Source organism: Leopardus geoffroyi, chromosome B4 (assembly GCF_018350155.1).
Source record: "Leopardus geoffroyi isolate Oge1 chromosome B4, O.geoffroyi_Oge1_pat1.0, whole genome shotgun sequence".
In the NCBI taxonomy this organism is placed as follows: domain Eukaryota; kingdom Metazoa; phylum Chordata; class Mammalia; order Carnivora; family Felidae; genus Leopardus; species Leopardus geoffroyi.
This window is the reverse complement of record NC_059341.1, coordinates 43,282,928-43,304,499: the sequence shown is the minus strand read 5'-3', so window position 1 is coordinate 43,304,499 and position 21,572 is coordinate 43,282,928. Positions and strand designations below refer to the sequence as shown.

Below are 21,572 nucleotides of genomic sequence, written 5' to 3'. Positions count from 1 at the left end.
GTGACCAAGGCTTCACAAAATTCATTACTTAAAGGTTACCTTCTTTCCAGTATTCCCTGGGGGGAAAAATCTGCCATAATTTCTTTTTCTGTTTTTGTGATACTTCAACCTACTCTTACCTACCATGGTTCACTCCAGACACAGCAATACAAGGGTTGAAATCACCCTCTTTTCACAGCAAAACTTTCCTTTTTAGGGACCTAAGTTAAAACTTGATCCCTCCAATGAGACAATAATATGAATGCCATGACACTGCCTTGGCCATTCCAAAGGACTGAGGGAGGGGGGAAGTGAGTGGTTAAATGGACATAGCATTTCAGATTTCCAACATGAGAAAGTTCTGGAGATTTGTTTCACAACAAAGTGAATATCCTTAACACGACTGAACTGTACACTTTAAAATGGTTTAACATGGTTGGGGAGCCTGGGTGGCTCAGTCTGTTGAGCGTCTGACCTCTGCTCAGGTCATGATCTAGCAGTTCATGAGTTTGAGCCCCGTGTTGGTCTCTGTGCTGACAGCTCAGAGCCTGGAGCCTGCCTCAGATTCTGTGTCTCCCTCTCTCTCTCTGCCCCTCCCCCACTCGCACTCTGTCTCTCTCTCTCAAAAATAAACATTAAAAAAATTTTTTTTTAAGAAAATAAAATGGTTAACATGGTGAATTTTATGTTATGTGTGTTTTTTTACCACAATAAAGAAGACATGTATTTGGAAAAAAAGTAAGCCCTCTGATTATATCTTACAAATTATAACTCTGAGAATCACCTCTGGCCTGAAATGGTTTCTAAAAGGAATGGTTTCCATTCATCATGTAAATATATGATATAGATACTCCTATATTACATATATAATAAATTGCTTATTGTAAAGTTTTAAAAATTTTTTTGAATGTTTATTTACTTATTTAGGGAGAGAGAGACAGAAAGAGAGAGTGCAAGCAGGGGAGGGGCAGAGAGAGAGGGAGACAGAATCCCAATCTCCATGCTGTCGGCACAGGGTGACGTGGGACCCAATCTCGCCAACTGTGAGATCGTGACCTGAGCTGAAATCAAGAGTCAGACACTCAACTGACGGAGCCACCCTGGCACCTCCCTTATTGTATCATTTTTGATTGAGCCCAGCAGCCTTTATGAAATATTCTTGGTACACATATATATGTAGAAAAACGTAGAGCTACTCTAACTTAAGTTGCTTCCAGCCCTAGTTAAGTGGAAAATCAGACACAGACATGAGTGTAAGGGACTTTCACTTATTCCACAGTTGATGTTGCAAAGGGGAAAAATAGCCTGTTAATTTCACCAAATAATTAGAATGGCGTTAAAGAGACTACACCATTGAAGGAGTAGGCACAGGTCTAAACTGGGTAAGATCTAACACTAGTGCTCTGACCCATGACCGTCTTGTCTCATTCTCTCCACGTCCCAGGGACAGGCAGCTTTTCCTTATCCTTCCCTGTGGAGTCGGACGTTGCTCCCATCGTCCGATTGTTCATCTTTACTATTTTACCGGACGGAGAAGCTATTGGAGATTCCGAGAGTTTTGAGATCGAAAACTGTCTAGCCAACAAGGTGAGTGTCTTCGGCATGAAGTGACAACACCAAGAAATGGAACTATAGGCATCCTCCGTTTGCCTCAGAGAAAACTGAGCCCAGAAAATGAAATTAGTTGCACACAGGATCCCAGCCAGTTCACGGCAGAGCGAAACCTCCGGGCACCTAGTAATTGACAAATAATAATTTGTCAGTTATGCCAAAATGTTACCAAATTTGCTACCGAATTGCTACCACATAGCTAAAGCATAGTCCAACCTTGTGTCCGTGGTGCCCTGTCCACTAATTCAATTGCATGAGGTATGTAACATGCTAAGATTCCAAAGTTCCAAAGACCTTAAGGACAGACAGAAATACCTAGAACTGCCTTATAATGGGTCAGAGGTAAAGACGGGCCTCTAAATCTCAAACAAGCTACGTATCCCTTACGAGCTACCAGTTGTCCCTTTAGGAAAAGACTGAGCCATTGAAGGAACCTTTTCAACAGCAAAGGGAACTTGGGAAAATAGGTTCCTGACTTCAATGTAAAGATGACTCGGGAAATGTGGGTGACGGCAGGGTCCCAAAGGTCGAGGAAGCGCTGACTGACTTTCCCCTCTGCTCTCACAGGTGGACTTGAGCTTCCGTCCAGCACAGAGTCTCCCGGCCTCACATGTGCACCTGCGAGTCTCAGCTTCTCCTCAGTCCCTCTGTGCCCTCCGTGCCGTGGACCAAAGCGTGCCGCTGGCGAGGCCCGAGGCTGAGCTGTCCCCGGCCTCGGTGAGTTCCCGGCAGCCTTGTGGGTCAGGAAGGGCCCCGTAAGGGACCACAGGAGGGTGGGGGGGGGGGGGGACGGGGGAGGAGAAGCCCCTCTTAAGAGTAAACTATGATGGGGTGCCCGGGTGGCTCAGTCGTTTAAGCATCCGACTTCAGCTCAGGTCAGGTTTACGGGTTCGAGCCCTCCGTCGGGCTCTGTGCTGACGGCTCAGAGCCTGGATGGAGCCGGCTTCGGATTCTGTGTCTCCCTCTCTCTCTCTGCCCCTCCCCTGCTTGTGCTCTGTCTCTCTCTCTTTCAAAAATCAATAAAAACATTAAAAAAAAATAAAAATAAATAAATAAACCATTTTTGGTCAATGCGGTAAGTAAGCTTTTTAGACAAAATTGGTATTTGCAAGCCTAAGCCATATACCTCCCGACAGATCTATTTATCTCTCTAGAGTGCTTCCGATCTGTGAAAATGGTAATAAGTGATTTGCAAGTTATTTTCAATTCAGAAAAAAAGTGACCTACTCCAGCTTTGTCAGCAATGATGAGCCCCAGACTAAAATTTTAAGTTCCTTCTTTTTTTTTTCCCTAGAAGTGTATTAATTAATAGTGGTGATCTTGGGGGTATCACATTGGTTTTGATTGCTATCGTTGTCGTCGTCATCATTATCACCAGCTTGCAGGCCTACTATGTGCTAGGTCTGTTTTAGGAGCTGGGGAAATCGCAGTAAACAATCACAGTCTTTGTCCCTTACAGAGGTGTCGTTTTAGAGGGACGATAATAAGAAATTGTATGTGGCTCCAAAAAATAAAAAGGGAAAAAATGGTCAGTAATTAGCATCAGGTGAAAATACTTTCAAACATGCAGTTTTTGAAAACTATCAGAAGTAGAGGAAAATTCAGAAACTGCTTTTCTAACCTATTTAAAACCAGATTACTGGGGGCGCCTGGGTGGCTCAGGCAGTTGAGCATCCAACTTTGGCTCAGGTCATGATCTCATGGTTCCTGAGTTCAAGCCCCACATTGGGCTCCGTGCTCACAGCTCAGAGCCTGGAGCCTGCTTCGGATTCTGTGTCCCTCCTCTCTCTATGCCCTTCCCTTACTTGCAATCTGTCTCTCTCAAAATAAATTAACATTAAAAAATAAAAAAATAAAAACACTAGATTACTCATCTTTCGAAAATGCTCAGCATGATGCAAGAAAAAGGACATGTTACTGGAATTTGATCATTGTCAAAAAGTTATCACTGGTGAATTTTATAACCTTAATTGCCTTATGCATGAATGTTTAAATAGATTAATTCATTAACTTGCCTACCTGGGATTTATTATTATTTGGCAATACTGGAGGGTAAATCAGTAATCTTGAAGTTTCTTTTGGTTTTGTTCTAGTTTCTACTTCTCAAAATTGATTTGTAGGTATTAAATTTTAAAACTGTGGGATAACTATATCAAGAATCACTGTCTTGTTTCTAATCATCAAAATTAACATTCTTCGGAAAAAAGGGTATCATAAAAATTTTTTTCAACCTTAGCCTTGTATTAACAGGTCAAAATATCTCCTCATAGCATCATAATTATTATAGAAAAAGACAGATTTCTCTTACTACAGTTTTCTTTTTTTTTTTTTTTTTTTTTTAATTTTTTTTTTTTTCAACGTTTTTATTTATTTTTGGTACAGAGAGAGACAGAGCATGAACGGGGGAGGGGCAGAGAGAGAGGGAGACACAGAATCGGAAACAGGCTCCAGGCTCTGAGCCATCAGCCCAGAGCCCGACGCGGGGCTCGAACTCGCGGACTGCGAGATCGTGACCTGGCTGAAGTCGGACGCTTAACCGACTGCGCCACCCAGGCGCCCCTCTTACTACAGTTTTCTATTTGAATTAGAAGAGGACATGATGAAGTTAACCTGAAAAAAAGGGACTTATTCTCTCTAGGTGCCTTCTTTGGAGAAATGCCTTTTTTTTTTTTTCTTTTTTACACTCTGTATTTGTGTAGTCTATTCTGAGCTATTTTTCAGCTCAGCTTGTATTGAACAAGTTTAGTCTACTTTTCAATATTTTTGTGTTTATCCTATTTTGTTTAGTTCTATAAATTTAACAGTCGATTCAATTGCATAACACAGCTTTCAACATTATAGAGATAAAAAAAGGAGTATGAACATAATTGGAGACTTGGGCTCTTACAGTTGTCTTTACGTCACTTGCTTGGACAATAACCTGGAAAATATTCGTTCATCCAAAACAGATGGAACATGCTCACTTATGCGACCATTTGGTTCTCCTACTCCAGAACAAAGTAAATAGGTAAAGAAGTTTAGAGAGTGTTTGTGGTTAGTTATCAAGTGCTTCATACTAATGCTCCCCCAATGTGTTGGCGTTAAACAATAAACATGTATTGTCATTCGCACTTTCTGTGGATTAGGAATCCAGAAGGGACTTATCTGGGCTAAGTGACTGGCTTGTGATCGCACCTGTTCGTCAACATGGCAACATGTTACTAGGGCTTGGCTGAGGTTTCTACTTCCAAGATGTGTTGCTCATACAGTTGTTCCTCACCACACTGACTGAGTGTCCTTGGGGTTACCTGAGTGTCCTCAGCACATGGCAGGTGATTTCCTCTAAAGCAAGTGATCCAAGAAAGAGCAGCTAAGGCTGCAATATATTTTATAACATGGCCTTGGCATTTACACACTATCGCTTTCACAAAATGTTATTAGTTATAAGGACCCCTGGGTGGCTCAGTCGCTTAAGCTTCCGACTTCGGCTCAGGTCATGATCTCGTGGTTTACGGGTTCAAGCCCCGCGTCAGGCTCTGTGCTGACCACTCGGAGCCCGAAGCCTGCCTCGGATTCTGTGTCTCCCTCTCTCCCTGCCTCTCCCCCTTCACGCTCTGTCACTCTCTCTCCTTCAAAAATAAATAAACATCAAAAAAAAATTTTTTTTAAATGTTATTAGTTATAGATGTCAGCCCTATTCATTACGGGAAGAACTACACAAGAACACAAATACCAGGAGGTAGAGATTACTGGGGGCAATTTTGGAGGCTGTGTTCACAGTTTGCCCTCTGACTCCCAATGACCTATTACCTTCCCACATGTAAAATACACTCACTTTCCTCCTATGACCCTAGAAGTCTCATTCCCAAATTAGGCCCAGGTACAGTTGATGTTCCTTGGGCGTTGTTCCTCAAGTACAATTCCTCTAGCTATGAAGACCTTGACCTAGCATGTACTTAAGGTATTTACCTCCACACATTCAGCATACAATGGTGGAACTGACATACTGATACTCCTGTTCAAAAGGGGAAACAGGGGCGCCTGGGTGGCGCAGTCGGTTAAGCGTCCGACTTCAGCCAGGTCACGATCTCGCGGTCCGTGGGTTCGAGCCCCGCGTCTGGCTCTGGGCTGATGGCTCAGAGCCTGGAGCCTGTTTCCGATTCTGTGTCTCCCTCTCTCTCTGCCCCTCCCCCGTTCATGCTCTGTCTCTCTCTGTCCCAAAAATAAATTAACGTTGAAAAAAAAAAAAATTCAAAAGGGGAAACAAAGGCCCAGAGGACGTATTGGTCCGTGGCAGTTCTGAGATCCACCCAAAGGCTGAAAGCCCTTTGATTAGGACTCACTCTTACTCCAGCCTAGGAAATAAATATCCAAGCCCCTTGGCTCCACCCTACAGATTCTTGGTTCTTTCATTTAAGTCATCCTTCTTCAAAAAAAGAAAAAAAAAAGGTGGTCTGAGCTTGCAATTGTGTAGACATTGTTCTGTTGAATATCAGTGATATTCACCTATGTACCTATGTGGTTTTTCTATCCAAGAACAAAGCTATATAGAAATAGAAGCTTAACAGATTGCAGTAATTCCTACCTAAATTAGCGTATTGTTTTCTTTTCTTTTTTTACAGTTCATTTATTTATTTTTGAGAGGGAGAGAGAATCCCAAGCAGGCTCCATGGTGTCAGCACAGAGCCCCACGCAGGGTTCAAACTCATGAACCGTGAGACCATGATCTGAGCTGAAATCAAGAGTCAGGCACTTAACTGACTGAGCCACTCAGGTGCCCCTAAATTTGTCAGGTGATTAACTATTCATCAAACACAGAGACAGTTTAGATCTTTCTTTATTTGGCCTAGTTTTATCCTCTAAACACTAGAATGAATTTTTCAGTAATCCTTGGTAATTTAAGTTGTATAATCCTTGGAAACATTTTCCCAGGTAGGTTTTATGTCAATAGAACCACAAAAATAAATAAATTACAAAAATAAAAGACTGATAAAAACAAACAAACAAAAATTTTAACTTCTCTCTAAGGTACCGACTACTTGAAGGTACTCAAGAAAGGACTGATGGTGATTATTATCACATTTCTCTCTGTTCAATGGCTATTTCAAAAGAAAAACAGGTAAGAGCTCTGTCTTTGATCTCCCCTCTGTTCCAGGTATATAATCTGCTATCGATGAAGGATCTTACTGGTTTCCCTGACAAACTGGACCAGCAGGAAGAAGAACATGCAAGTTGTAGCCATCCTTATATCATTCTTAAAGGAGCCATCTACATTCCCCTAGCGAGTTATGATGAAGAAGATATGTATGACTTCCTAAAGGTAAAATCCTTATTACCTGTTAATGTACTGGCTTATGAACATTTTTATGTTAGTAAAACTATATATATATAGTTATATATATAGTTTTATATATATTTACATACACATTTATATATTTTTATATATATTTATTTATAAATATAAATATATATATATAATTTAGAAATATATAGTTTTAGAAAATGTTTAGCCTAACAGCTGATAAGTCAGAGACAGGGCTAGATCCAACCTCTGCCATTTCATTGAAATATTTTAGTTATATTTAATTTGCAAAAGGCCATAAATTATAAAATCTTGATAAGCCATAAAGTATTATAATTTTACCACTCTTTTATTGAGTCTGTGTATCCCTAGGGAATTAATCTAACATTAAGGCAATCGGGGTTACATAGGGAAATTTCGAAGGAAAATATATTTCATGGATTCTAATCAAGTTTACAAACCTATTGAGTCACCATTTTTACAGGGTATGGGATTAAAGGTGTTCACCAACTCTAAAGTCCGAAAACCACGGTCGTGTTCAGTGATCCAACCACCTGCAGGAGCGGAAAGGCAAGCAATGTATGGAGGTAAATAGCAAGTTGCTTTCAATTTTGTATAGCATCCAACAATATTAATTTGCCAAGAAAAAAATGTAAAATGAGATAGATCATGTGGCCTTATCTCCACTTGATACATAGAGAAACTAAGATTCAGATGTTTCTTGCTGAGATCATTTAGCTGGTAAATGGCATAGACAGAACTGACCAGTTTGTTAAAGATCAGCCCGATATTTTATTTTATTTTATTTTATTTTATTTATCTTATTTATTTTGAGAGAGAGAGAGAGAGAGAGAGAGAGCACAAGCAGGGGAGGGGCAGAGGGAGAAAGAGAGAGAGAGAGAGAGAGAGAGAATCTTAAGCAGGCTCCACTCTCATCATGGAGCCCGATGCAGGGGTCGATCTCTTGACCATGAGATCATGATCTGAGCTGAAATCAAGAGTCAGCCACTTAACCAACTGAACCACCCTGGAGCCCCTACATGAATCAGATATTTCAGGGCACAAAATCAGATGAAACACAAGATTCTACTACACTATAAGAAAGGAAAATGTTTACAATGTAAGGAGTGAATAATTCTAATTATGGAATCAGGAGACATTTTTAGAGATGCTGTATCTTAAAGAATAGAAAGGAAGAGAACAGGCCTTGCTGGTGAAAAGAAACAATGCGAAGATGGCAGAAATATCTCCTAATCCAAAGCGAAAAGAAAACGAAATAAAACATCAAAGGAAGCAGCCTCTTTCTACACCCTTCACTTTCCCATTAAAATACATGTTTTAATCCCCAGATCTGTTTATACTTACAGCCCATTAACCAATCCTTTTTCCTCTCTCTGTCTCCCGTGATTCTGTCTTTTCTTCCAAAATATTCTTGATGTATATTGTTAATGAAGATTAACATCTTCTGAGTTTTGTATTTACGAATCAGAGGTTTTATGTGTCCAGTGAACATGACAGATGGCTTTATTGAGATATAACTGATATAGAACATTAAATAATTTTAAGGAATACAATGTGTTTATCTGATGCACTTATATATTACAAAATGATTATCACTATAGCATTAATTAAAATGTCTGTCACCTCATAATTTCCATTTCTTCTTTTTTTTCTTTTAAATTTTTATTTTCATTCCACTTAGCTAACATACATTGTTATACTAGTTTCAGGTGTAGAATTTAGTGATTCGACACTTCCGTACATCACCCTGTGCTCATCATAACAAGTGCACCCGTCAGTCCCCAACACCTATTTAACCCATTGCTTTTCCCCCCGCTTCCCTGGTGACCATCAGTTTGTTCTCTATAATTAAGAGTCTGTTTCTTGGTTTCTCTCCCTCTCCCTTATTTTTTTTTTCCCTTTGCTTGTTTGTTTTCTTAAGTTGCACACATGAGAGAAATCATATGATATTTATCTGTTTCTGACTGCCTTAGGAGTACTACTCATCCATTAAAAAAAAAAAAAAAATGAAATCTTGCCATTTGCAACAACGTGGATGGAGCCAGAGAATATAATGCTAAGTGAAATAAGTCAGTCCATTTCTTTTTTCTGGTTCTCAGCACTTTTCAAATGGAAAAACTGAACCCAGAAAGGTTAAGCAACTGAAGCCGTTAGGATGCCACAGCCAGTAAGAGATGAGATGGAGATTGAGATCTGGCTGTTTGACTCCAGATCCTTGTTTTTTAACCTCTACACTATTCTGTCTCTCAAAGGCTTTAAGGTGACAGCTTGCCTGGAATGTTCTAAGGGTAAGGAAACCAGCATGGTTGGAACAGAGTGAATAAAGTGCAGGTGGAAAGAGAGATCAGTGGAATAATTGAGGCCAAATTGTATAGGGCTTTGTAGATCATTGTAAGAATTTGACTTTTTACTCTGCATGAGATGGAAAGATTTTAAGAAGTGGAGAGTGACGTGATCTAATATGTTTCTTATAAGGATCACACTAGATACTGAATTTAGAAGAAAATTAAGTTTTCAGTTTTTATGCTTTTTTTGTTTGAAAGTAGTAAAGGTCAAAAATGAATACAAGAATTACAAAGCTAAATCGAGTGGCCCTTTCACAGCCATGAACAGAATATCCAGTTGAAAGTATTTTGTGACCAGCAGTGAAATAGAACATAAGTGAACATGTCCAGGGATCAACACATTTCGATGAAGTCAGATGGGAAAAAGAAGCAGAATAATAATAATAACGACAACAATAACATTTTGTCTTGGGAAATGAATCTAAAGGCATTTAAAGTAGAGTGTATGAGTTGTGACAGAGGAAGAATAGAATTTTAACATACACACTGTGAAAGGATCAGTAGAGAGCTGAAGTTGACCTTGAGAATGAGACAATAAGGAAGGTACAGTCATCATCCAATACATGGAGTTAAAATAACACATTAAGCCACTGTTTGTTCTCCAGAATAGCTGGAGAAGTTGAAGGGTCTTTGACATCTGTAGCAGAAAAGAGAAAATAGCTTATTTAGATGCATCATCCATTTAGATAAATTTAAGTACCAATAACAGATTTACATATTCAACATAAGAGTAAAAACAGAGACAATAGAGCAACATCAGGGAGAAATCAAAGTCAGAGACAGAGATGGCTACCACGTGGAAGGACTTCTAGGAAAGAAGTTGTATGATATTAATTAAAGAAATTACTGGGGATGCTTTTTTTTTTTTTTTTTGAGAGAGAGATATCAAAGGAAAATACCTGGAATTTTTTTTTTTTAATTTATTTTTTAAATCTTTTTAAAGCCTTTTTTTTTTAATTTTTTGTAATCTTTATTTATTTTTGAGAGAGAGACAGGGTACAAAGGGGGAAGGAACAGAGAGAAAGGGAGACACAGAATCCGAAGCAGGCTCCAGGCTCTGAGCTGTCAGCACAGAGCCCGACGTGGGGCTCAGACTCACAAACGGTGAGATCATGACCTGAGCCGAAGTCGGACGCTCAACTGACAGAGCCACCCAGGTGCCCCATGTTTTGTTTTGTTTTTTAATAAATATTATTTCACAAGGCAATTCTGAAATAGCACCTGGGGTGCTTGGATGGAGAGCCTAAGCCAAACTCAATTTATAAGCATGACCTCAGGCACAACAAAGATCAGAAATGTTTCATGTTTAGTTCTCTATCCCCTCACTTTTGTAAATAATTTCTCTGTCTCCGTCGTAGCAAATGGAACCATCTTTCTATGGCATCTTGAATTTTTCATTTCTCCTTCCCAAGACATAAAGAGAAGAAAATCTAACGCTCTAGCCTTCTTATCAAGAGAACAATGAGTTTACAAGCTTCATTATAGTGCAAAGAATTGATGTTATTAAATTCTATTCACCCATTGGTAACTCAAACAATTGAACACATGTTGCCCGAAGAGAGTTTTGCGTTTTCTGCTCAGCCCTTCTTATGGAGGAAACAATACTCTGTGACCTTGAAAACCCTAACTATATCTCTCACAAACTATAAACGCATGTCCAAGTTCTCTTGCTCTACGAGCGTCCACTCATACAAAATTATGCTATCTCTAGGGTACAGGGAATTTCTACCTTTAACAGAGACTCCTGTCTGCTCAAAGAATGAGGGCTCAACAAGTTATTTCCAAAGCTCTACAACTCTCAGGAGACCATCTGAGCAGGAAAAGTGAAAACTTGGCGTTCTAACTCTCACGCATGCACCATGAATGGAATGAATGGATGCTTTTTCTTTAACTAGATTGTAATTTTCCTTTATTTTATTAGTGGGAATGGCAGCGAGTCCATACGGTCCTCAATTTGACGCATATAATATAATGCCCATAAATAATCCAGAGCCAGTCTCTGAAACGGTACGGACTTATTTCCCTGAGACCTGGATCTGGGAGTTGGTGGCCGTGGAGTAAGTAATTTCACTCTCCTCCATTTGCTGTGGGTGAGCCAGTGAGACTCCTCCAGCATTTTCAACTCTAAGATAACCTTTCTGAGAAATTCTAAATAATCATCTTAACCTCGCATCCTTTCGGGATAGGTCTAAGAAAATGCTTTTATTATAGAGGTTTTATTATAGAGGTTTCAAATATAATATAAAAATATATTTTACTATATAGGTAAAATTTTCTCAGAGATGAGCAATTCTGAAATAACTGTTCCTGAGACTGCCAGAAAAGAGACATGGGTGCTAAAAAATATCCAAATGCTAGACTGCCTAATGCTATGGGGGGAGCCTTCCCTAAACGAGATTGGAACGCGCGCATAAACAAATCAGGCTACGTAAATGTAATGGTCTGTTTGTTAGATCGTGATTCTTAAATGTGCTTGTTTATGGGATTGTACAACAGTGAGGGACATCTATGGACCAAACTGAACCACATGCAAGTATTTTTCTTTTAAGGTACAGGCATGTTGATGAGGGAAAGAGGCACCGTTGAGTACCTTCTATTTTCCCAACTCAGTTTCCCGATACATAATCTGGTGTACTCGTGTGGACATATCGATTCTCGCTTGAGAAAAGATGTTTCACCTGCTTACTTTCTGTTCTTCACATTTCCATCCTCCCCAGCGCATCAGGTGTGGCTGAAGTGGGAGTAACAGTCCCTGACACCATCACGGAATGGAAGGCAGGGGCCCTCTGTCTGTCCAATGACACTGGGCTTGGTCTCTCGCTTCCCGCCTCCCTCCGCGCCTTCCAGCCCTTCTTTGTGGAGCTCACAATGCCCTACTCTGTGATCCGTGGAGAGACCTTCACGCTCAAGGCCACTGTCCTAAACTACCTTCCCAAATGCATCCGGGTAAGGAAAATGAGGGTGAATTGAAAGAGGGGATAGAATCAAAGACTTCTTCGGTCGGTCAGCTCCCGATTCCATTCCCAAGACTGTGGATAATACTGGGAATTCTGCACTAGAACTGCAAATAAATAGTGCTAAGCAGGGCAGGACCTGATCAGGAAGATAACACAATGACCTTTGGGCTACAGGTACAGGATCTCCAAACCACATACTTTTAAAAAGAAAATTGCCCGAATCTGGCCGAATCCTTTAACACAGGATAGGCTTTTTGCCAGGAAAATTCTTGATGCTGACAGAAAAAAAGTCCGTTTTCTTAATTCCATGAGTGTCATCCTTCAAGTTCTTATCTCTAAACTCCCACAATGTGCTTGTAAGTTCTACAGCATGTATTTCTTTGTAAATTTCGTCACGGTTTTGTATATAGATTATCCCCTTTGTAACACGATTTCCTCAAGGTCCGGAAGCTCTTAATTTGCTCTGTCTTGTATATGGTAGACAGGTCATATTTGTTGAGGGAAGTGGGAAGAAGGGAAGAAAATCTACACGGGAGGTAGGCACCAACGGGTAGAACCAGTAGGTAATGCTCCCATGGGCAATCTTCCATTGCGGTTTTCCCCTCCCCTCCACTGTTGCTATACCTGCAAATTTCTCCAATCCACCCTAATGCAAAGGCCAGATCCTCCTAGTAAGGAATCATTCTTGCTTTGTATCACTGCCATTCTTAAACTCTTCAAAGCATGCGTGGACTTACGTGACATAATTTTTTCTCCAAGTCCCAGTCTGGTGCAGCATCTCACATGTGGTCCCAGTTCTGTGCATTCCTTGTCTCTCCATATTCTGACCATTTGTTTCTATGCCTCGCTTGCAAATGATAGGTCAGTGTGCAGCTGGAAGCTTCCCCAGCCTTCCTACAATCCCAGAATGCAAAGGGAGAGGAATCTCATTGCATCTGTGTAAATGAGAGGCGAACCCTGTCTTGGACGGTAACTCCCAAAACACTGGGTGAGTGACGTTCCCCCAACACGTCCTCCGATCAACAAGCGTGGTAGGTATCTGGACCCTACGTACATCACGTTCTCCTTTCTGCTTTCCGCAAATATAATTCCATAAGGTTAGTTTGTCACTTCTTTTAATTTCTACCCCCAGCGGCCTCCCAGTACTCCCACTGCACCTGGGTCCCATGATCATTGTGGCTTGGGCACAGTGGACATTAGCCTTGAGGTTTTTTTCAGCTTTATTTCCCACTTCCGGCCAACAGTAAGGTTCAAGGGCAGCCCTTCAAGATGATGACAGAGCACAGAGTCATTTTCCGGGGGTAATAGCTCAGTGGTAGACCATTTGACAAGCACACGTTTTCAGCTATTGGGGATGGCGTGGACTGCTCTCAAGGTGAACGCGCATGTTTTTCTACGTTTTTCTGTTCCAGGGAATGTGAACTTCTCGGTGAGGGCAGAGGCAGTGCCGTCCCTCGAGCTGTGTGGAAATGAGATTGCTGAGGTCCCTGAGATGGGGAGAAAAGACACGGTCATCAAAACCCTGTTGGTGGAGGTAAGTCGGTCCGGACCACTTTGACATATTTTTCTGAGACCCGAACAATAACAATGAAAAAGTATGGCCATATTCTTGAGATAATAAAGGAGAATTATACTATACTCACACAATCCCCCTGGGAAGACTAACGGAATTTCCTGTCCTAAAAGTTTACAGGAGTCGGTTAGGCACCCGACTCCTGATTTTCGTTCACGTCGTGATCTCACGGCCATGGGATCGAGCCCCGTGTCAGGCTCCACAATGTGGAGCCCGCTTAAGACTCTCCTCTCTCTCTTCCTCTGCCCCTCGCCCTTGCTCACTCTCTAAAATAAAATAGAATATGAAAAAAAAAAGTGTTATAGTCAACTTTGCTAACTGACCTTGTTAGCTTATTGTAAATACTTTTTTCATAGATTAATTTAGAACTGTTCTCTTTTCCTGATCTCTACCTCTCTTCTTTTTTTTTTTTTTTTTAATTTTTTTTTTTCAACATTTATTTATTTTTGGGACAGAGAGAGACAGAGCATGAACGGGGGAGGGGCAGAGAGAGAGGGAGACACAGAATCGGAAACAGGCTCCAGGCTCTGAGCCATCAGCCCAGAGCCCGACGCGGGGCTCGAACTCCCGGACCGCGAGATCGTGACCTGGCTGAAGTCGGACGCTTAACCGACTGCGCCACCCAGGCGCCCCATCTACCTCTCTTCTAAGATTTGCTTATTTCTCACACCTCGTACCTTCGATTCTCTTTCCTTATTATCCCTCCTTTCCTCCTCTGCAGATCCCCCCGGTTTTTCGAATTGTATGGATTTATAGTAATCTGATAATAAGTGGGATGTGAAGATTGTTGAGTGTAAATTCCAGCCTGCAATGCAATGAATCTACGGTTGTCCCTCAAAAACCTGGATATTGGGGCGCCTGGGTGGCGCAGTCGGTGAAGCGTCCGACTTCAGCCAGGTCACGATCTCGCGGTCCGTGAGTTCGAGCCCCGCGTCGGGCTCTGGGCTGATGGCTCAGAGCCTGGAGCCTGTTTCCGATTCTGTGTCTCCCTCTCTCTCTGCCCTTCCCCCGTTCATGCTCTGTCTCTCTCTGTCCCAAAAATAAATAAACGTTGGAAAAAAAAAAAAAAACTGGATATTTATCCATTTTCTCCTTTTTTGTTTTTTTGTTTTTTTCCTCCAGCCTGAAGGTATTGAGCAAGAAGAGACTTTCAACTTTATGATCTGTGCTTCAGGTAAGAGTCAATCTTCATAATCATAGTGAGAATAACGCCTCACAGGGATATGTATGTCAAATCACAATGCAAACTCAGTTCACATTCGGCCTTTACCTCCGTAGCCCGGGGACTGATCGTGAACCAGTCAGGACACAGTAGCTTAGAGTGTCATCGTTTAGGTAGAAAGGGAGCAAAGTCATGGTAAGTTTGAATGACAATAATATTCCCTAAAATAGTTGATGATGAAATATGTGGCACTTTCTACTCATCTTACTAAAAAAAAAAAAAAAAAAAATGTTTTTCATGGCAAAAAGAAAACCCGTTTTACATCGGGAATTTGTCATATCACTAAGAAACACCTGTACCTTGCAAATTACATTACCACATTCGTATTAGCGCTACGTCATATGCGTATGTGTGTATATGTGTATATGACGCTTTTCTTGTCACTTGAGGAGGACCATTTTAAAATATAAACTCAGAGAACAATAAAAGCAGAGAATCGTGCCATTAAATCAAAGAACTGTACACCCTCACCAGTTCCCAGGCTCCTTTGAGAGAGCCACTATGCACGGCAACACAAAACATAGCAAAGTGAGAGGGGAAAGGACTCTGGTAGTCATACAGCGCCAAGAAGAGCTGGACTATTAAAGGTGATCTCACCATAAGCCACAGTCCTTATTCCTTGGACCCCGAATCCCTGAAGGAGACGTAATAACACTGAATATAATAATAACAACCATAATAACTGCTCACGTGTATGGAGATTCGACATGTTGCAGAGGCTGTTCTAATGCACACGTGTTTCGCATGCATTCTTCCTTGGGTCGTCGTACGAGCAAGTTAGACGATGAAGAGGTTAAGGAATTTGTCCAAGGTTTGTAGCTAGTAAGTGGCAGGACTGGTACCATATCCAAGCAGGATGGCTCTGACCCCCTCCTAACCACTACATCATGTTGCGATAAGAGATGCCGTCTTTTGATATGGGTTGTCTGTTTCCAAAGGCACTGAAATATCTGAGCAGTTATCTCTGAAGCTCCCACCTAACGTGGTCAAAGAATCGGCCAGAGCCTCCTTTTCAGTCTTGGGTGAGTCAACTTGCACCCAGAAAACTTGAGACAAAAAAGCAGCCATAATACATTTGTTTCTATCTATCTATCTATCTATCTATCTATGTTTGTGCTTGAAATCTCAACTTATTGATAGTACCTATTTCTATTGGGATTCTGGAAGTCTCACTCTCTAAATAGAACTTTTCCCTTGCCTAAATGATAGTATCTATCATTCTAAATAGGAAAATCACGTGTCTTTAATAGTGTCAGCTACTTATGAGCTGCAATTACTCTGACACCTCATCTTTCACATCCCCCAGGTGACATATTAGGTTCTGCTATGCAAAATATACAGAATCTCCTCCAGATGCCCTATGGCTGTGGAGAGCAAAACATGGCCCTATTTGCTCCGAACATCTATGTTTTGAACTATCTGAATGAAACCCAACAGTTGACCGCAGAGATCAAGTCCAAGGCCCTCGGCTATCTTATCAGTGGTGAGACAAAGACGCGTTTACTTTGTTACTCTAATGAGATTTTTCCCGATTAAACTTGAATCATATTACCAGATATTAAGCTAATGATGGTGATTTTGGGGGAAATGACAACTTTCCCAACATTTGATAGGGATGTTGTGTTGTGACATATCCATATCACCATGACAGATCCTATGCACAAGAGACCGTACAATGTCTGGGGCTTCTGACCAACCTGCACGTATGGGTGGCTTGCCTTTCTGTAATATTTCTTGAATTAACTGAACCTTTCATTCCAGGTTACCAGAGACAGCTGAACTACAAACACCAAGATGGTTCCTACAGCCCCTTTGGACAGCAATATGGCAGGAGCCAGGGCAACACTTGGTAAGAGAAGAAAATCTGAGTCTCAACGATGAGCTCACAGCATGTACATATATTAGCCTATTTAATTCTTACAACTACCCTGTGAAGTGAGAGCCGTGTCATTTTACAGAGGAGGAAATGCTATACAACATGGATAAATAAACGTCTCTGGTATAAACGGCTCCTAGGTGGCAGAAATGAGAACACTTGGAACTTGATTCTTTTTTATATCTAACATACCAAGCGTCTTGTCTTTCTCGTGTTGCTAAGAGACCATTGTAAGTTTGTGGTTTTCCCTCTTGAGTTGTTGCTTAGCACTGAGAGACACTAGAGACAGGCAAGAAGAACAGTAGCCATTCCTCACTGAGTGTCCTTTACTAACTTTTACTAAATGATTCTCTCTGTCTGTCTGTCTGTCTGTCTCTCTGTTTATCCATCCATCGTGGTCAGCCCATCCATCTATCTTCCATCTGTCCCTCCATCTATCTACCTGTCTGTCCATCCACTCATCTATTTATTTTTCTATTCATCCATCTTGAAGAAGTCCGACCACAAAAGAAAACGAGAGGAAATCAATGACCCAGGAAGTGGTGGAGAAGCTGGGCGAGGTGAAATATTTACTGAGGCAGGACATTAAAAGCAGTTCATTAGACTATGAGCTGCATAAGAGGAGGTAAGAAATCTGTGAAAAGAGCCTGGGTAGCTCAGTCGGTTAAGCGTCCGACTCTGGATTTCGGCTCAGGTCAAGATCTCATGGTTTGTGAGTTCAAGCCCCGCATCAGCACAGAACTGTCAGCACAAAGCCCGCTTAGAATTCTCTCTCTCTCTCCCTCTCTCTCTGCCCCTCCCCTGCTCAAGCACTCTCTCTCTCTCTCTGTCTCTCAAAATAAGTAAATAACTTTAAAAATGGAAATCTGTGTGAAGAAATAAATACAGAAAGTCCAGAATGTGAGAGCAAATATCTCAACTACCCAAGAACACTAGGAGACACCTGAATCTCTGAAGTGACACAGAAATGCTTTAGGAAGTCAGGACCCGTTGGTAATGCATTCAACAACAGGTTGCGACGAAACAAAAAGAATATCGTTAACAGACAAAGTCTCCAGACTCTCAGTAATAGTTCATTGACTCTTCAGGCTCACAGCCTTTGTACTGAAGACGTTTTCCCAGGCTCGAACCTACATCTTTATCGATGAAGCACACATCACCCAAGCCCTCAGCTGGCTCTCCCAAAGGCAGAAGGAAGACGGCTGTTTCAGGAGCTCTGGGTCTCTGCTCAACAATGCCATTAAGGTGAGGTGTTCTGAGTACTTATCCCGAACCTCACGATGATACACACATGCTAACATTCCTCCAAAGGTGATGGGAGGAAAAAAGGCACAGGGGGGTTGCAAAGATGAAGTCCAGTATTTTGTGAGAGGGCATCAGGGAAGGAATGTTAAACCTGAAGATGTGAAACCTGAGAAGAAAGAAATGGCACTTTGCATGAGGCTGTTAATTTGCTTGATAGAGACAGATACTGAGGAGAGTCTCCATGAAACAGCAGAAAAGAATACACTAACATCTTAAAGTAGGATGAATAAAAATTCTCTCTCTCTCTCTTCCTCTTTTCACAGGGAGGAGTAGAAGATGAAGTGACCCTCTCTGCCTATGTCACTATTGCTCTTCTGGAAATTCCTCTCCCTGCCACTGTAAGATTCACCTCAATTCCACTTCCTACCATGAAAACTACAACCCTGGGGCGCCTGGGTGGCGCAGTCGGTTAAGCGTCCGACTTCAGCCAGGTCACGATCTCGCGGTCTGGGAGTTCGAGCCCCGCGTCAGGCTCTGGGCTGATGGCTCAGAGCCTGGAGCCTGTTTCCGATTCTGCGTCTCCCTCTCTCTCTGCCCCTCCCCCGTTCATGCTCTGTCTCTCTCTGTCCCAAAAATAAATAAACATTGAAAAAAAAAAAAATTAAAAAAAAAAAAAAGAAAGAAAACTACAACCCTGATGTCTGAACACGCCCTACAAAAAGCCAAGTCTCAAAGTTCCCTTCGCTCAATGCGGAGGCCTTTCTCAGCTCGCAGAGCTCTGTGGTTAATCCATCAAAGGGAACTTGTACTTGCCTAGCAACGCCCTCAGGCTATGTACAAAACTCATCCTAAACACTCAGGTTCTGTAGACTTACTCTTTTAAGACTTAAGTATAAAGCTAAGAGATTTAAAACACTTTTTCAACTTCAAAATCGTGGATATCCGGCTGTCTACCTGGCTGGCTAGCAACCGTGAATGACATCTGTCACGCGATGTCCAACCCAGGGCCCGCTCCATCCGCAACTTGCCCTAGCTTGACATCATTACCTCCTGGTCTTTGCAGCACCCGGTTATTCGCAATGCCCTCTTCTGCCTGGAGTCTGCCTGGAACACAGCAAAGGAGGGGACCCATGGGAGCCATAGCTACACCAAGGCGTTGTTGGCCTACGCTTTTGCCCTGGTGGGAAAGCAAGACAAGAAGAGAGAAATACTGGACTCTCTTAGGGAGGAAGCTGTGAAAGAAGGTGAGAGCGAATGGTCAACAAATGTCCCCCTCCTCTTCCCCTGACACTGCAAAAAGAGAATTGTGTTCCTGCTGAAAGTAATAAGTCTCCTTATCCAACTCAGGTGTTATGAAATCAGGGCACCTCTCATAAAAATGTCTCTGCGATGTCATACGTTATACAGTGTGTCACATACTAGACAGTGCTGCTGGTAAATTGTGGAAGTTTATTCCTCACTGCGACATATATATATATATTTTTTTAATTTATATATATTTCCCATGGTATCTGCCTGCTTGAATGAAATTATACTCGAATGAAAAGAGGCACAACAAAAAAGCCATACTCAGGGAAGTGCAATAACATTTTCACAGCGTTTTTATCTCTATCTGCAGAAGAGATGATCACAAAAAGTCCTCTGGGATCAATGCGTAGGTTTTATATTCCAATTTGTCCTCCAGTTTCCACGAAATATCTCAAGCAATAAGGGGACTCTCTTGGGTGCCTGGGTGGCTCGGTCGGTTCAGCGTCCGACTTCAGCTCAGGACATGATCTCACAGTTTGTGAGTTCAAGCCCCACGTCGGGCTCTGTGCTGACAGCTCAGAGCCTGGAGCCTGCTTTGGGTTCGGTGTCTCCATCATTCTCTGCCTCTCTCTCTCTCTCTCTCTCTCAAAAATAAACATTAAAAAAAATAATAAAAATAGGATGTTCTGTGCTTCGTCCTCCAACAACATTCTTCAACTTAGCCCCACAGGACTAAACCAAGCTTAGTATGGAAATGTGACTCAGGGAATTTGTGAGGCTTATGGCAGAGACGACCTTACTCCATCCCCTGTATTATTTTCAGCTACACGTGACACAAATGTGTTTTCATGTATCATCTGCGAATCATCATCCTTTTTCTTACCCTTAAGGCAACTCAGTCCACTGGGAGCGACCTCAGAAACCCAAGGCACCAGTGGAGCATCTTTATCAGCCCCAGGCTCCCTCAGCTGAGGTGGAGATGACGTCCTACGTGCTCCTCGCTCACCTCACGGCCCAGCCCGGCCCAACCTCCGAGGACCTGACTTCGGCCGCGGGCATCGTGAGCTGGATCCTAAAGCAACAGAATGCCCACGGGGGCTTCTCCTCCACCCAGGTCTGTGGTTCCCAAAGAGTCTTCTCTTCCAGATTCACTTGGCAGATGGGAAGCTTGAAAACAGAACAGCTACGAGGAAAAGAGAAGAGACCAGAACAGCTACGAGGAAAAGAGAAGAACCCCATGGGGAGGGTTCTTTTGGAATATTTGAGGACAGTGGGAATCTGAAGGAAACAGACCTGAGACATTCCCCCAAAACGCTTTTCCCAAATGCTATGTTGACACCCTATCCGTGTGGCTACTGACCATGAACAGCAGCCCTCTCTAAAGCTTACACACATGGGTCGCTGGCCACACTCTAGACTAGGGTTTTTGAATATCGGTGCTCCTGACATTTTGGGGAAGATACTTGGGGAAGCCAAGAACGCTGTTGTGAGGGGCTGTCCTGGGCACTGAAGATGTTTAGCAGCACCCATGTCCTCTCCCCACTAGATGGCCCATAGCACCCCACCTACTCTCAGTCGAGATGAGGTAGAATCACCACTGGATAAGAAACAGTGTTCTTGGCTCCTGTAGGATTCTTCCAACAAGAAATCCTCTAAGGTGAACCAGAAAATTGTATGATTAAAAGGAAAGTGATCGAGGCACCTGGATGGCTCAGTAGGTTGAGTGTCTGACTTTAGCTCAGATCATGATCTTGCAGTTCATGAGTTCGAGCCCCACATCAGGCTCTCTGCCGTCAGTCAGCACAGGGCCTGCTTTGGATCCTCTGTCCCCTTCTCTCTCTGCCTCTCCCCTGCTCATTCTCTCTCTCTCTCTCTCTCTCTCTCTTTCAAAAATAAACATTAAAAATTAAAAAGAAAATAAAAGGGAAGTGACCAAGTAGAGTTCACTTTGATCTTCACAGAATGATTGAGAAGTTCTATCCAGCCTCTCCACGCCTTTCTGCCTGCTCTAACAAATTTGTTCTCCTTTAAACCAATTTTTGTTTTCAAAGCTGAAGTTCTTGGAATTTTCTTTTTTTCCTACCACAATTCTGGAACTATTTTACTGAGGATATGAGTGATTGTGTTAAATATCCAGAGAATCTGGGTTTTCCCTCCTACAAAGCTCTTTCAATATTTAGGATGTCCATAGTGGGACTTTTATTTTTCAGAGAA

General features: G+C 42.1%; 1 protein-coding gene across 1 annotated transcript in view; it reads left to right on the top strand.

Annotated features, from left to right (window-relative positions):
• LOC123590074 (PZP alpha-2-macroglobulin like) overlaps window positions 1–21,572 on the top strand; it is a 50,031-nt gene that overhangs the window by 23,085 nt on the left and 5,374 nt on the right. Inside the window, exons 14-29 of the mRNA XM_045462907.1 lie at window positions 1,424–1,566; window positions 2,158–2,307; window positions 6,725–6,889; window positions 7,356–7,458; window positions 11,159–11,294; window positions 11,955–12,183; window positions 13,056–13,182; window positions 13,607–13,728; window positions 14,890–14,941; window positions 15,928–16,011; window positions 16,296–16,472; window positions 16,751–16,838; window positions 17,954–18,110; window positions 18,434–18,508; window positions 19,174–19,354; window positions 20,249–20,472. Coding sequence (XP_045318863.1) covers window positions 1,424–1,566; window positions 2,158–2,307; window positions 6,725–6,889; window positions 7,356–7,458; window positions 11,159–11,294; window positions 11,955–12,183; window positions 13,056–13,182; window positions 13,607–13,728; window positions 14,890–14,941; window positions 15,928–16,011; window positions 16,296–16,472; window positions 16,751–16,838; window positions 17,954–18,110; window positions 18,434–18,508; window positions 19,174–19,354; window positions 20,249–20,472 — 2,213 coding nt within the window. The remainder of the gene's footprint in view (window positions 1–1,423; window positions 1,567–2,157; window positions 2,308–6,724; window positions 6,890–7,355; window positions 7,459–11,158; window positions 11,295–11,954; window positions 12,184–13,055; window positions 13,183–13,606; window positions 13,729–14,889; window positions 14,942–15,927; window positions 16,012–16,295; window positions 16,473–16,750; window positions 16,839–17,953; window positions 18,111–18,433; window positions 18,509–19,173; window positions 19,355–20,248; window positions 20,473–21,572) is intronic.